The sequence below is a fragment of the Saimiri boliviensis genome, chromosome 12 (genome assembly GCF_048565385.1).
Source record: "Saimiri boliviensis isolate mSaiBol1 chromosome 12, mSaiBol1.pri, whole genome shotgun sequence".
Lineage (NCBI taxonomy): Eukaryota > Metazoa > Chordata > Mammalia > Primates > Cebidae > Saimiri > Saimiri boliviensis.
This window is the reverse complement of record NC_133460.1, coordinates 111,467,764-111,483,080: the sequence shown is the minus strand read 5'-3', so window position 1 is coordinate 111,483,080 and position 15,317 is coordinate 111,467,764. Positions and strand designations below refer to the sequence as shown.

The 15,317-nt window shown below is 46.5% G+C and overlaps 1 protein-coding gene across 2 annotated transcripts in view; it reads right to left on the bottom strand.

Moving 5' to 3' along the window:
• Positions 1–15,317, bottom strand: part of DOCK1 (dedicator of cytokinesis 1) — a 535,347-nt gene that overhangs the window by 40,226 nt on the left and 479,804 nt on the right. For both annotated transcript variants that reach the window (XM_039465108.2, XM_039465109.2), the window contains exons 39-43: positions 9,060–9,149; positions 8,088–8,192; positions 3,127–3,268; positions 2,914–2,992; positions 1,417–1,501 (exon numbers count right to left, since the gene is read on the bottom strand). In XM_039465108.2, coding sequence (XP_039321042.1) covers positions 1,417–1,501; positions 2,914–2,992; positions 3,127–3,268; positions 8,088–8,192; positions 9,060–9,149 — 501 coding nt within the window. The remainder of the gene's footprint in view (positions 1–1,416; positions 1,502–2,913; positions 2,993–3,126; positions 3,269–8,087; positions 8,193–9,059; positions 9,150–15,317) is intronic.

Genomic DNA, 15,317 nt, shown 5'->3' with positions numbered 1-15,317 from the left:
ATGGAAGGGTTCCAAGCTTCGCTCTGGTCAGGAGTAGGGTGCTAATTCACCTTTGACCTTTGAAGCCTCGAAGCCTTCAGATGGCACACAAGAGAAGCCATTCTTAGCAGAGCCAGTCCTCTTTGGCAGTCCCCAGGGCTCATGCCTCCTTGCACTATGGGCCTACATAGGGATTTCAGGAGGTTTCTCAGGCAAGATGGATAAACATCAACATTTTTAAAAACTATGGCTTATTTGATGCATTTTGAACATGGATTCACTCACTAGAGCCCAAGAGTGCAAGACCAGCCTGGGCAACATAGTGATCCCACATCTATACAACAAAAAATAAATAAAAATACAAATGAATCCAGGAAAGCAGTTTGTATGTAGAATTTTTAAAAGGCTCTAAAGATGTTTGTTATTTCTACAACTCTAATGCCATGTTTGCAACAGGGGGAAGATATTTTATTTTGTAATATCTGGAAACAGTTTTGTTTTTTTTTTTAGTTGGAGTTTCATTCTTATTGCCCAAGCTGGAGCACAGTGTTGCAATTTCAGCTCACTGCAACCTCTACCTCCTGGTTCAAGTGATTCTCCTGCCTCAGCCTCCTGATAGCTGGAATTACAGGCATACACCACCATACCCAGCTAATTTTGTATTTTTAGTAGAGACGGGGTTTTACCATGTTGGTCAGGCTAGTCTTGAACCCCTGACCTCATGTGATCCACCTGCCTCAGCCTCCCAGAGTGCTGGGATTACAGGTGTGAGCCACCATGCCCGGCCTGGGAACCTTTTATGACTGCTTGTTCCGATGGGGGTGGTGGCACCGGCACCTAGTGGGCAGAGTTCAGGGATGCTGCCAAACATCCTTCGACAAACAGGATGGTCCCTACCACAGGGAATAACGTGGTCCGTATCGCCAGTAGTGCTGGGGTCAAGCCTGCAGTTGCGTGTTGTGCTCTAGTGAAGCTGAGGTGCTGGATACGGGATGAGGAGTGAGCACCGGGTTCAGACCCAGTTCATCTGCTGACTGCTGTGTCACCTGCAGAAGGTCACATCAGCACCCAGCACCTCAGCTCGCGGTGGGTCCATTTGTAACTAGAGATAATGGGCACCCGCTCTCGCACCTGGGGAAGACCAACCCAGATCCACGCAGGAGGAAAAGCAGTGTGTTATTCACATGGGAGCAGCAGCATTCGGACAGCATAGCCACCTTATTAAAAACTCAGTGACCTTAGTCATGTTGTTAGTGAAACGGCATTCGTGTTTCTGACTTTGGAGGGGGTAAAAGATTAGGATTTCTGCACATAATATACAAAGACATTTAATCCTGTCCTGTGGCTGCCTTTGAGGCCACACTTCTCTCCTAGCAGTTCTATTGGTGGTAGAATGAGATTTTTTGTTTGTTTCTTTTGTTTGCTTGTTTGTTTTACCGCAAATTCATTGTCTGGGTTTTTCTCTCCTTTCCGGATTGGCCGAGAATATTCAAATCGCTGCACCTCGTTCACCCTGTAAAAACTGTACAGAGACAGATCATTAGACATTTAACCCAGCAAACAGCCAATTTGCTTTTGGACACGGGGTCTGGCCTCAGAACATGTCACTGCATCCTGACCTGAAGCCACCACCGTGGCCTCCTCTCCCAGCCAGGGAGATGTTGGCAGGTGGAAAAATTAACCCGAGTTTTTACCTCTTCCCTGTCCCCGCCAACCCTCGAGGGAGAACAGAAGCTGAGTAAGAGTGAAATGAGCAAACACAGAGGGAAGGTGAGGCGACGGAGAGAGCAAAATGGCTTTTGTGTTCAATGTATGTGTTATTATTTTTTAGAAGTATTACATACTTTAGTTTCAGATCTACAAAATACAGATTTTGCAACCACCCCAAGAGTGACACGCATGAAATGTAAATAACCTGCCTCCCTGGTGTGGGTAGGAGGCAGGTTTTCCACATGAAGCGTGCACAGGGCAGGTGTAGAGAGACAGATATCTCCCCTTCACTGAAATGCATGCAGGCTTCAACAGCAAAAGAAACTACCGCCTCTGAGAATGCTTTAGGCTTCACTACTTGCTTAATGCCTGTGGGAAAAAAAAAATGTTGCCACCCTTAAAATGCATGCCTTGTGAAAGCAATCATTTGTAAATAAACAGGGTCCCAGTTTATTTCCCATTATTGCTGATGAAAGGTGAAAGAAATGATGAAAAGCAACCAACAAAGTCCAGGAAGCAAAATGAAGCAGACCCTAAGGAATACGAGGTCATCAAAGAGATTAATATTTTCACCAGAACATGAATCACATAGAATGGAGAAGTCTTAATATGAGACACATCTGTTAAAGCAGGTCTTTCTATGCCATTGCCAAGTCAGGTGCAGTTCAATGGACAGGCAGAAAATCTCACTCAAATCCAGACAGTTGACTCAGGCAGGAGGTTTAAAAGCCCCCTAAAAATCCTACATTATGTAATTGCTGTGAAGGCTTCTCCTGTGTGTCACCAGGAGTAAATGTGCAAATCCCATTTCCCACCTTCGAAAAGGCAAACATTCAGGCCAGACCCACATGTATGGACTCGGCTTTGCTGGGAACGGGCAGGACTTGGGCACTGCCGTAAAGCTCTCTAGAGGATTGTACCCCGCAGGGCACGTCTGTAGAGGAGACCAGAGGGCCACCACTGCCAGCTTAGGCTTTTCCCACCAGCTGATTTTGGGAAAGGAATGGGCTGTGCACACTCCCAGCACGTGGATTGACATCTCCTTTCACTTTTTTTGGTTGCTGAAAATAATTAGCTTCCCTTGCTTTTCAAAGAGGACAGAAAGAGCATTTGGGAAGTAAATCAAAGACTAAAATCCATGCTTTAAAAGGTGGAATTATTAGCAAGAGATCTGTACACAGCCTCTTACAACCCTCATTTGGGTAAGAAAAATGGGATGATTACCTTACAATCTGCTCTGACACAGGCCTGTGAAACTTAGGAGGCAGATCGAGTTTGGGCTTTACTGTGAAGCATTGAATATCTGGGATGAGGCATTAAGGATCACTAAGGCAGCGTAGACAGCAGCCATGAGAGAAGCCTCCCACACCACACCCAATCACCCCAATGAATGGCGTCACCATGGTTTCGCAGTCCATACAGTTTCTTAAAGGATACACTGGCCAGGAGAGTTTTTAATATCGTCGCCTGGTGGAGATGTTGTCTTCATTTTCTCAGCATTTGGAAACTGAGTTAACAGCCGAGCCTCAAAATCTTCCCGGCGCTCATACTCTTTCCCTCGGTAAATGAAAACTTTTCCCTGAAAAGGGCGACACTCATTTAATAACAGCACAGAGAAAGGGCCAGGAAGAGTTCACATGCAGCGCACCGTTCTTACAACATGCTGACGGGTTCTTACAAAATGTCATTGAATTTAAGAACAACTTGTAATTTTTTTTTTTAACTTGTATTAGCTTTGTTAACGAAGAACACATGGTCGCAAGGCACGTGAGTTAATACTGTTTCTAACAGGCACTGAACACCGTGTCACTAAAATCTGTGATACGTTTTAGTCTTGACAGTAACAACTGATTTAAAAACTAGATGAAAAACCAAATGGGCACTCAGAGCCCCGCAGTGGAGTGGGCATGAAATGGTTAGAAGGGGTTCAGGCAGCCAGGGCAAGAGGATAATGATGTCCGTGGTTTTTCTTGTTTCTGTTTTCTTTTCAGATAGGCCCTAATTAAGTTGTTTTCATTCTGCCATAAAAAATTTAAGAGAGCATGAGCTAAGGTATGCCCTCAGTGCCTGAGCGCGGCCACCCTGTGCTGACTCCTGTGAGACACAGCCAAGAGGTGAGCAGAACCCGAGGGGCAGGGATACAGACCAAAGCATCCCTGCTAAGTACTTAGAGTACTAAGTCCCCGGCCTCCCGCAGGTGAGCGATGAGATGGACGGAGAGCAGGGCTTTCCTTCCTGCATTCAGAGTGGTTGTGCAGATCATTATTCATCAACACATGTCAAGGTAAAATATACAGAGCTCTTCTTCAAAGGGCTGGGTTTGGTCCATCCCAAATGGTACTTTTGTCACCTCCATAAATTCCAAGTCGGAGAGTCAGTCCACTGGGGTTGTTATAGATGGCTAGGCTAGGCAGCTTGCAGTGGGGAGGGGAGTTAAGCAGGTAAGCATTCTTCTTTCCACAAGGCTGTCTTGTTGGGGTCACTTCTGCTTGAGTGTGACACAGTCCTCTGTAAATATACCTGTAAGGAACGTTCTTCTTGCAAGATAGAACAGGTCTGCAGTTTTTCGGGAATTCAACACGGGTGTTCTGAGTGTCAATGGAGTCGCACAAATGGGCCAATGAATGCCTAGTGTAATGCTGCTGCTGGTTCTGGAAGCCTCTGCCTTCCCCCACTCACCCTGTCCCATCTAGGGACTGAAATGAAACTGCCGCAAGAAGAAGGCGGCAAGCAGAAGCCACAGGGGCACCAGACACAGAAACCTAGGGCCTGATGCTTTCCAGGATGGGACATGTTTGCAGCGGTGCCTCTGCTCTTTCATCAGGGGACACTGGGGAAAACCTCCAGGCCAGCTGCTCCCAAGTCAGCTGCAGCCTTACCCCACCTGGACAGGTGCCAGAGAGGGAGCCCAGCAGAGACAGAGGCAGACAGAGAGGACAGCATTTTGTTGCATATGTTCACACTTATCTCCTACAGACAAAGACTGAAGTCAAATTACAATTTGTCTTACTCACGGAGTTTCAAAAGGTTTATGAGAGATTCTGTGACACCCAATCAATTGAACCCTGCTATGGTCTGAATGTTTGTAGCCCCCAAAATGCAGATGTTGAAACCTAATCACCAAGGTGATAGTATTAGAAGGCAGGGCCTTTGGAAGGGGATTAGGTTTTGTGGGCTCCACCCTTGTTAAAAGTGATCAGTGCCTTAGAAAAGAGGCCCCAGAGAGCTGCCTGCCCTTTCCATCCTGTGAGAACACATGGAAGGCGCCATCTATGAGGAATGGGCCTCCCCAGACTCCAAATCTGCTGGCACCTTGATCTTGGACTTCCTAGCCTCTGGAACTGTGAACAATACATTTCTGTTGTTTAGAAAATACCCGTCTAAGGTATTTTGTTACAGCAGCCACAGTGGACTAAGACAGTCGCCTTCCCTCATCCCAGCTTATTCTGAGTTCTCATAAATCGCTAAAGAACAACCAGTTTAAGAATTGAATTCTTTTTCGCCTTGTGCTTAGCTATGTCTTAAAGTACCATTATGGAAGAAAATGTTTTATTCCTCTCTTAAAAAAAAGTCAAGCAGAAAACAAATAATATGTAGTCTTAATTATAAATACACAGTGTGAGCATCTTCTAATGCTATATAAAGCCACACACTTCCGAAATTCAGTAAGATTTAATGTGTAACAGACTTCTATGAAGCCAGCAAGCATTTTTTTATGCTTTACATGAGAAGAAAGACATAATAATAGAAATGTATATAAAGACTTTAATAGAAAAACACTAGTAAGTTATAGATAAAAACACGAATAACATTTTCTGGAAATGTCAGTTACTTTGCATTCTGAAGTGATCCCTTCGAACATGAAAACAAGGGGATAATGTACATATAGTCAAAGATATTTATTCCTTGTAAGGCCTATAAATATTAATATGAATGCAAAAAACAATGAGATCAATTTTTAGAGAAACAGCAGAAGGGACAGCTAGTCAGGTCCTGGAGGCTCCTCTCCCGTGTGGGATCAGGCACCCACAGTTCCACCCATGTTTTGGTGATTGCCAATGTCATTGCCAGATTGACCCTTGCCAGGTGATCTGTGAAGCATGATAAATATATTGCTGCAGCCCTGCAGAATTATCCAGGTGTGGCGGGAAAGTCAGTTCAATATTAATCAAGCCTGTTAACCTCCATTCGGACTTTTCATTCTGTCCTTTTGGCAGTGGAGATGACCCAGGATGGTGCCTGGAGCCTGCAGCGTGTGAGCTCCCAGAACAACCTGGCATCCCTTGGCTCAGGGCTACAACGTGTCCTCCACACCCGCCACTGCCCTCATATAATATTCAACACAAGCTGCTGCCTTGATCTGGATTCCGGGACAACCACTCTGCATGGATCCATAGTTCGTGCCTACATATCCACAGGCAGACCTCCATCCACAGGGGCCACACGCACCATCTAACGCCAAGCACTGAGCAAGGCTGCCACGGCTTAGGGTCCATCTCTCTCCCTTTCTTAAAGATGTATGTTCCGGGGCACATACGCAGATAGACATTCTAATTAAAGCCTTTAGTAACGGTAAGTGGCTTCAACTCCAAGCTCATTCCACCCTTCAGCTTTTTTATTGAGAATGAAGTTAACTGCAAATTTGTCTCTAATTTAGAGCTTAGTTATAACTAAGCTTCCTTTATTCATTCTTTGGAAGGGAAGATTTTCTTCAGCATCTGTGCTTCCGATCAACGACTGTCTTTGCTGCACAATGAAGGCAAGAAAAGAAGCTGACCAGCAGTGACCAGGAAGGACACTGAGCAGTGGGCAGCCAGCCTCACCTCCGGGAGCAGCCAGAACTGTGGGCTCTCCCATCAGCAGTGACAGGTCCTCCCTGAGGGGCAGCTTTGTATCCTGTGGGTGCCGTGATGAAGAGATGTCTCACACTATCAGTGACTCCCGTGGAACTGGAACCAGAAGACCCCAGGGGAATCTCCCAACTGGCTTCAACTGCCCCAGACAGCTGTGCTCAAGACACAGAGCTTCTGCTTCCTAAAGCCAGAGTAATCACACAAGGTCTACCAGGATAAGAGAAAACCACGTCATAAAGAAAGAAAGAAAGTTATAAGAAATATCAGGAAATCATGACCCCATTGGTCAATGGGATCCAAGAATGTGTTTGGAGAAAATTTATAAATAATCCTATGGTAGGCCCGGCAGACCATGAGTATTTATACAACTTCTCCTCTGGCTTTGTGTGAATACTGGGAAATGGGCACCCGGCAGGTGATCACAGTGACTACTTCAATCACATGTCTCAAAGCACATGCCTGTTGCAGGGACCAAGCCTGATTTGGATTTTCCAGTACTGTGGCCATACAGATCCATTTCCAATTTCTCATAGAAGTAAAAACACACATCTTCACAGTAGCACACTGGGTGGGAACAACCCAAATGCTCACCAACAGATCAATGAATAAACAAAATGTGACCTCCCCATGCAAAGTGAAAGACCCATTGGCCTTAAAAAGGATGAAGTTCTGACATACGCTACAACCTGGATAAACCTGGAAGACATTCTGCCAAGTGAAACAAGCCAAACACAGAAGGGCGAATACTGTACAATCCCACTGTACAAGGTCCCTAGAACAGTCAGATTCACAGAGACACAAAGCAGAATGGTGGCTGCCAGGGGCTAGCGGGAGGGAGAAGGAGGAGCCAGCGTTTAATGGATGCAGAATTTCAGTTTTGCAAGAAGAGAAAGTTCTGAGGGTAGATGGTGATGATGGCTACACAGCAATGTGAATGTGTTAATGCCACTCAACTATACCCCGGAAAATGGTTAAGATGGCAAATAATGTGTTACATATATCACACCTCAATTAAAACAAGACATGTCAATCTCTGAAGGAGGGTTTTTTTTGTTTTTTTTTTTTTTTTTGAGATGGAGTCTTGCTCTCTTTCCCAGGCTGGAGTTCAGTGGTATGATCTTGGCTCACTGCAACCTCTGCCTCCCACGTTCAAGCAATCCTCCTGCCTCAGCCCCCCAGTGGGATTACAGGCATGTAGTACCTGCCCGGCTAATTTTTGTATTTTTAGTAGAGACGGGGTTTTGTCATGTTGGCCAGGCTGGTCTCGAACTCCTGACCTTAAGTGATCCACCTGCCTCAGCCTCCCAAAGTGCTGGGATTACAGGCTTGAGCCACCGCTCCCAGAATCAGATAGAAAGGTTATATGCAAATAAAGAAAATCTTGTCAGCTCCTCTCTGCCCGCCCCAACTAAGCAGCGAGTGTTATGGCAGTGTGAACTGGACATTGCCACACGGATGGAAAGTCCCCATCCTTCCTCAGAACGGGAAGGGGCCTCTCTGCTGGGGGAATAATCACGGCTCAGGTTAAGCAGAATCAAACTTTACCCGTAGGAATGTGGGGAATCCTTGCCCATAGTAGCCAACGGCAAAATAGTCAGGCTTGGGTCTTATCACTTTGACGATATTTTCATAAAACTGAGCCTGTTTTTTCTGGAAGGAAAAAGAAAATGCATTTCAGGTTTGAGCATTCAAGCATTTGTGGCTCTGGATTGTTCTTGTGGGCTCCTTAAGCTCTGGAAACTTGTGTAGGGCGGGAGAGGGAGATGGTGGGAGAGGGTGCTGAGGCTTGCACCTGAATTTCATCTCACTCCATTATCTCGACGTTATTTTTCACTCATTCTCCATCATTCCACAAGGGAATCTGAACAAACAAGCCAAATTCAGCAACCAATTGTGACTTGTGGGTGTTTTTAATAACCAAAGAGGTACCACAGAAATGCGTTTTCTTCTGATTAAGGCTGGCCCTTCGTATTTTGTAAATGGTATGAGTCAGACAGTGGGATACATTCAAGGAGAATTTCAAAGAGCAGAACTGTTCTATTCTAAATTCATGACAAACATTCCAACATCATTAAGGTGATCTGCTCAATACAAAAATGACATGGCGGAGGAGGCAGCGATTAGAAACTTACAGCGCTTCCATGGCAGAAGAAAGGTCTGCTCACTATCCGTCCATCCTCCTCTTGTAGAAGGGGCCAGTTTTAAACTACTACAAACCCTCAGAGACTCCTGGGCTGTCAAGAGCACTACACACAGGGCCAGCAGTTGTGTATGCCCGGTTTGTTCCTAGAAGCCTTAAGAGTTTGGTTATAAGAGCTGACTTGGGACTAAAAAGTGAGTATTTATGGGCAAAGCATCAACCAGTAAATAAACTAAAACCATCTTCCTGGGAAAAATAGAGGGACATTCCCAAGGTCCCAGAGTGCTGAACCCCATCGTTGACATGGAGAGAGAAATTCCTGAAAAACTAGCTGAGATTGCCTGTGTTCATTTACATGAAAAGAAATAAAGACTCACCAGCAATTCGCTGAGTTGCTCGTAATCAAACATTTCGTTCTCGTACTGCTCAGCTAGCTCCTTGCCCAAAGCAATGGCCTCCTCCCACATCTGTGAGTTAAAATAAAGAAAGAGAAACCGAGACCTGAATCGTGCAAAGAGTAAAACACCAATGCAATCACCTAAAATAAAACAATGTAGAAGTGTATTTGAAGAAACGGAACACCATGAAAATAATACTGATAAAATACAAGTATTTTCTTGAAGCCTCTGTCTTCTGGCTCATGACCCGTGGCATCAGTTGGCCAAAGAGGTCAATCACTGGCAGGTTAGTCATGCAGGCCTCTGGCCACGGCAACAGCAGCTGGTCAGTCCTCACTGCTCCTGTCCCTGCTCTCCTGCTGCCAGCTATGGCCCGAAGCCCAGCTGGCAAAACAGCCTTGGAGCCAGGGAAAAGGAACTGGCAGGTGAAGAGAGGCTGTGGGGTACATTTACATAGAAATTGGGGGCCTGACTTGGCTCCTTTCCCAAACCGTCCACTTAATAGATGCTATGTCGAAAATCATCGACGGTCAGAAATATCAAGGCAGACTTCGACTCTAAACTAAAGCTTGCAGAAAGTCTGATGTATGTGTGTGACTATGCTATGGATATAAAGCCTGCCATCATTTTCAAAAACGGTAACTTTGCGGCCAGATGCAGTGGCTCACGCCTATAATCCCAGCACTGTGGAAGGCCAAAGTGGGTAGATCACCTGAGGTTGGGAGTTTGATAGCCTTGCCAACATGAAGAAACCCCGTCTCTACTAAAAATACAAAATTAGCTGGATGTGGTGGTGCATGCCTGTAATCCCACTGGGAGGCTGAGGCAGAAGAATCACTTGACCCAGGGAGGCAGAGGTTGCAGTGAGCCAAGATGGCACCATTGCACTGCAGCCTGGAAAAAAAAAAAAAAGAAAGAAAAGGGGGAACTTTGTAATGTAAGTAACTTTCTAAATAACCGATTTATTAAAATGTTGGTAAGCTTCTGACCTATGTGGAATAATTTGTTGATAGATAATTGGCCTGAATTTCCCTTAGTTTTCTTGAGAAAACAAAGTGGATTACTAGAGAAAAACTACGGAAAAGTCAGAGGAACCACCTCTTCCAGGAAGCCTTCCTAGCTACTGCCTACTCTCCTCCTTCATGCTCCCACAAAGACCCAGGATCCTGCTGCCTCAAAGCTTTTGGTAATATGCTGAAACTAGCATGCCCCTTTGTCATTCCTCCTCTGAGAATACAAGCCCTTGAGGACAGGGGCTCAGCTTTATCAACCTGCAGAACCTCTGGACCTTAACCCAGGGCCTACTTGACAAGGTTTAGTGAATACAACTGCAGAATGTTGATTTACAATCCGGAACGCTTCCTACCGTCCCACACGCTGCGTTCCCAGCCACGAATCACCACTTCTCAACCGCCGTCATTCCCACAAGAGGTCAGCGCCAGTCCTCAGGTGAGCCACGCACTCCCCCTGTAACTTTCACTCCATTCCTTGCTGGGATGCTGAACACAACTGGGTGCACTGCCATCCCCAGGAGGACAGCAATGACCACAACAGCAACAGAGGTGACAGCTTTGTAACCACCCAAGAGGCCAGGCTTTCCAGCCCCCAAACCTGGACCACCCTTGGCACTGAGCCCCTACTGCCTGCCACACAAAAAAAGACGAAGGCATTGCAGTAAAGAAAGAGTTTGACTGATGGAAGACCAGCCGTGCTGTTATAGTAGGTAGCTAGTCAGGCGTGAGCAGGGCAGCAGAGGGCTACCCTGACACCCTATCAGGAAAGTCAGGTGACCATCAGGTGATGGTCAGGCAGTTGTTACACCATCTCTCTAAAATAATAATTTGTCACAGACAGTGTCAGGGAAAGGCAGTCTCCCAGCAGCTAGAAACACCTTCAGTTGGTGATCAGTAACTTATTGATAAGATCTCAGGAGTTGAATGAGTGGGCTCAAGCATGTGAATTGAGAGGCAAAATGGCAGCGTTTAACTGGTAACTTTCCAGGGGCATTCCACTGGAAAAGGGATACAAGACACTGGAAGTAGACCAGCATATAAACCCCAAGTCCAAGGTCAAATGGGGCACTTGACCTCCAAGATGTCTGCTTAGCCCTCTTCCAAGTGTACTGTCTTTTTATTACCGCTCTAAAACTTTTTAATAAACTTTCACTTCTGCTCTGAAACTTGCCTCAGCCTCTTCTTCTGCTTTATGCTCCTCAATCGAATTCCTTCTTCTGAGGAGGTGAGAACTGAGCTTGCTGCAGCCCCGTCTGGATTTGCCACCAGTAATGGTGCCATGTGAGAGATGGAGTCATTATTCAAATCAATCTCCCCAAAGGCTCCTAGGTGAGGGGTTTTTCAAAGGCGGATTGGGAGAAGGGGTGGCGGCAGCCAGTTAATGGTTGCTTGCTGCTGATGGGTTGGGTCAGAGGTGAAATCACAGGGTGTTAGAGCTGTCCTCCTAAACTGACTTGCTTCTAGGTGGGCCATAGGAGTGGGGTCGGTGGTCTGCCTGGAGCCAGGTGTCAGACATGCAAAAAACCTGAAAAGATCTCAAAAGGCTGATCTACAATAGTGAAGTTGCGTATCTTTTGACCAGTCTATACCTTAGCAGAATTCACGTTCCTCTCCTCTTCCTAGCCTGATGGCCTTTCATTAGCTTTATAAAGGCGGCTGAGTTTTGGGAGAGGCCTATTATCATTTACACTGTAAACCAGAGGTCTCCCAAAGTTGGCTTAGCCAAAGCCCAGGAATGGTTACAGGAGAGGTATGATTGGGGTGGCAGGGGAGGGCGTCATTTAGATCAGATCTCTTTTACTGCCATCATTTCGTCACTGTTGATTTTTTGCAAAGGCGCTTTCGGCTTTTTCCAGCTTACTCTATGTCCAGCCACCTGTGCACTCTCATTTAAGGGCTCCAATCACCTTGTCAGGTGGGCATCTGCATTATACCCATTTTGCAGATAAGAAATCTAGAGATCAGACTGGTAACTATCTTCGCCAAGGATATACAGCAGTTAAGCGGTGGACTTGACCCAGTGTGGCCTTTTTGAAAGTCCTTGTTCCTGACAGCCACATAGCAGCACTTCCAGCTGCTTCCCCACCTCCTGCCAGGATAGATTTGAAAAGAGTCCAGGGTGGTCTTGAATTCCAGGTTGCCACAGGGGAGACCGACTGCCAAGCCCCAAACTTGGGTCACTCTTGGCACCTTTGGCACTGAGCCCCCACATGCCCGCTGGCCTTTGCCTTTTCTTTTTAGGATGACCCCACTGAAGGCCTCAGTAACTTCAGAGCCACCAGATAAACTTAAGAACACTGTTGTACTTAAATGCTCCCAAAATACTCTTGTCATAGCTACGATGTAAAGAAACCATCTGCTATTTTTGACGAGAGTAAAAGTTATTCTAGAATCAGAGCTACATTTTAATACTTTGAATAACAAAATAAAAATATGCCCAAAGAAGACAAAGATTTCAGAGCCGGGACCAGGATCCAGGGAGGGTAGGAGGTGGACGGAGATGTCCTGCCTCTGGTCCCCGCTCGGCCACCTGGGTCCCTTCCCAGAGTCCCCATCTCTCTGTCACATCCTGTTGAAGGTTTCCAGTTGCCTTCTGTTCCTGGAACACCTCACTCTGCTGTTCTAAGTCTTTCTTCTGTCCTCAGCCAGAGCCCTAGCTCACATTTTCTAGCTCACATTTCTTCTCCACTTTTAATTTTTTTTTTTTTTTTTAAGGCTCCAGTGACCACTTCCTCTCTAAGCATATTTCCATTTCAAAGGATACATTACCTTTCCTTGTTGGTCCATTTGATCGGATTTCTTTTTCGATTTTCTGAAAGCGAATACAAACTCTCTAGCTGCCTAGAATGCCTGGGCTTCTGATTCACTCTTGAGTAAAAGCCTAATCTGTCTTTATCCTAAATGACAGAGGGGGCACTTTAGATACATAACAAAAGTAATTGTTTTAAAAAGAAATACAAGTCTTGAGTAAATATCTTCTCAGACTCACCCGCAGGTTACATGGTTGTATTTTCTATCAGATTTCCTGTAAATATATATCTCTTATCCCTTCCCCACTACCCCTGGCGTGTTTTAAAGGCCTCTGCATCAAGGAGATCTTCATCTACTTTTAATTGGATGGGGCTTTAAGGAGAGTGTGGGTAATTCATACCTCCAACGTGAAAAGCTTGGAAAATGTTTCCGTGCCAGACAGGAGGCAGATTCAATATGATCTAGATTTAGATTAACTCAGTGGAAGAATCACTTTAACCTCTGCGATTGAATGCCCTGGTTTGGCTCCGTTCTCAGAAATGCTGCAGGCTTATGAGGTCTGCCACAGCTCCAAATGAAAAGGCCCCATATCAGCAGACAACTTTATTTTCTGACGTGCAATCCTTAATCCAATTTATGGCATTCTCAAAACTGCCGGTTCACTTGCAGCACGGAGCACCATCTCCCCACCCCTGCTTTCCACCAGATGATACGAGGCGTGTTCTTTTGAGATGATAATCTTCTCCCTATCTTTCTGAACCTCCGGGTTTCAGGAAGTGCCATTCCTTCAAGTTCCATGAATAGAAACTTGAATACAAACTTTCTTTTATAATAAAACGCCTTCCTTCATTCCCAGACAGAAGCAGCTGGAGAGAACGTAGCAGGAATTGATTTCTTACCCATGAGGTGATGTTGACAGTTCTGATACGATGACAACATTGATGTCACAGGACAAGGGAACAGCAGCAGATGAAAGGGAAGATGCCAGCCGGGACAGCCGTCCCTTTCTAATAATTCAGGCTGGCGATGACTCACCAGGATACTGGTGGGCGACTCTGGTTTCATCTGCTGCCTAGCTGTAAGGAACCCACCAGTGGAGATACTTCATGGGATGCTTGAATTTCAGACATTCTTCTAAAACTCATCTGTTCTGTTTTTCACGGCAGTTATTGGGAAAAGAGTCATACTCAATTACCCTCTGAATTTCCAGAGTCCTACACAGGTCTCTGATATTGAAACGGATTAATTAATTAATTAACGGTTAATTAATTAATTAACCAGGATCCTTCCTGGTATGGAAGGATCTGGAGCTCTGGGGGAGGACCCTCAGTAGGAGCACAGGGGCCAGGGAGGCCCCAGCCAGCAGGAGGCTGTGTTCAGTCAGTTCTCCGCTCAATGCGTGCTAAGTGACAGCGTCCCTTCCAGGTGTGGGGGCTGGAGGCCCTGGTGAGGTGGGCCCGGATGCTTTCAAGGGCCCAGCTAGTCTTGCTGTTGCCTGCAACTGCACTGCCTGGAATGGAGACCCTTTGCAAACATCTCCACTCTTTCCAGGCCGCTCACATTTTGCTTGAGCCAAGCCTTGTCCTTGGTAGTCCTGGAGTTCTCAATCGGCACTGACTGATCTGGGTGCAGAATTGACTTTCTGCAAAGACCTTTGTGAGACAGACTCAGGCCTGACTCTCCTGCCCCAGCAAAGATGGTCTGCAGGTCACAGCCGACTGATCTTGCAGTAACAATGCCAAAGTCACCCCAAGTGTGCACAAGATGGACCTGGCCTCTCCAGTATCATAATGGAACCACTGCCCACGTCACTCAAGAGCCACTGCCCCATCACACGGGAACCCCTGCTTGTCATATCAGAGTCACTGCCTTGTAATACAGGAGCCACTGCTTGTGTCATACAGGAGACACTGCCCCGGCCATACAGGAGTCATTGCCTGTGTCATACAGGAACTACAACCCCATGTCATACAGGAGTCGCTGCCCAGGTAATACACGAGTCACGACCCCATGTCATACAGGAGTTGCTGCCCAGGTCATACAGGAGCCACGACCCCATGTCATACAGGAGTCACTGCCCAGGTCCTACAGGAGACACTGCCCGGGTCATACAGGAGTCCCTGCCCGGGTCATACAGGAGCCACTGCCCATGTCATACAGGAGCCACTGCCCCCCGGTCATATAGGAGACACTACCCGGGTCATACAGGAGTCACTGCCCGGGTCATACAGGAGCCACTGCCCGTGTCATACAGGAGCCACTGCCCCCCGGTCATACAGGAGACACTGCCCATGTCATACAGGAGTCACTGCCCGTGTCATACAGGAGCCATTGCTCCCCGGTCATACAGGAGACACTGCCCAGGTCATACAGGAGTCACTGCCCATGTCATACAGGAGACACTGCCCGTGTCATACAGGAGCCACTGCCCGGGTCATACAGGAGACACTGCCCGGGTCATACAGGAGTCACT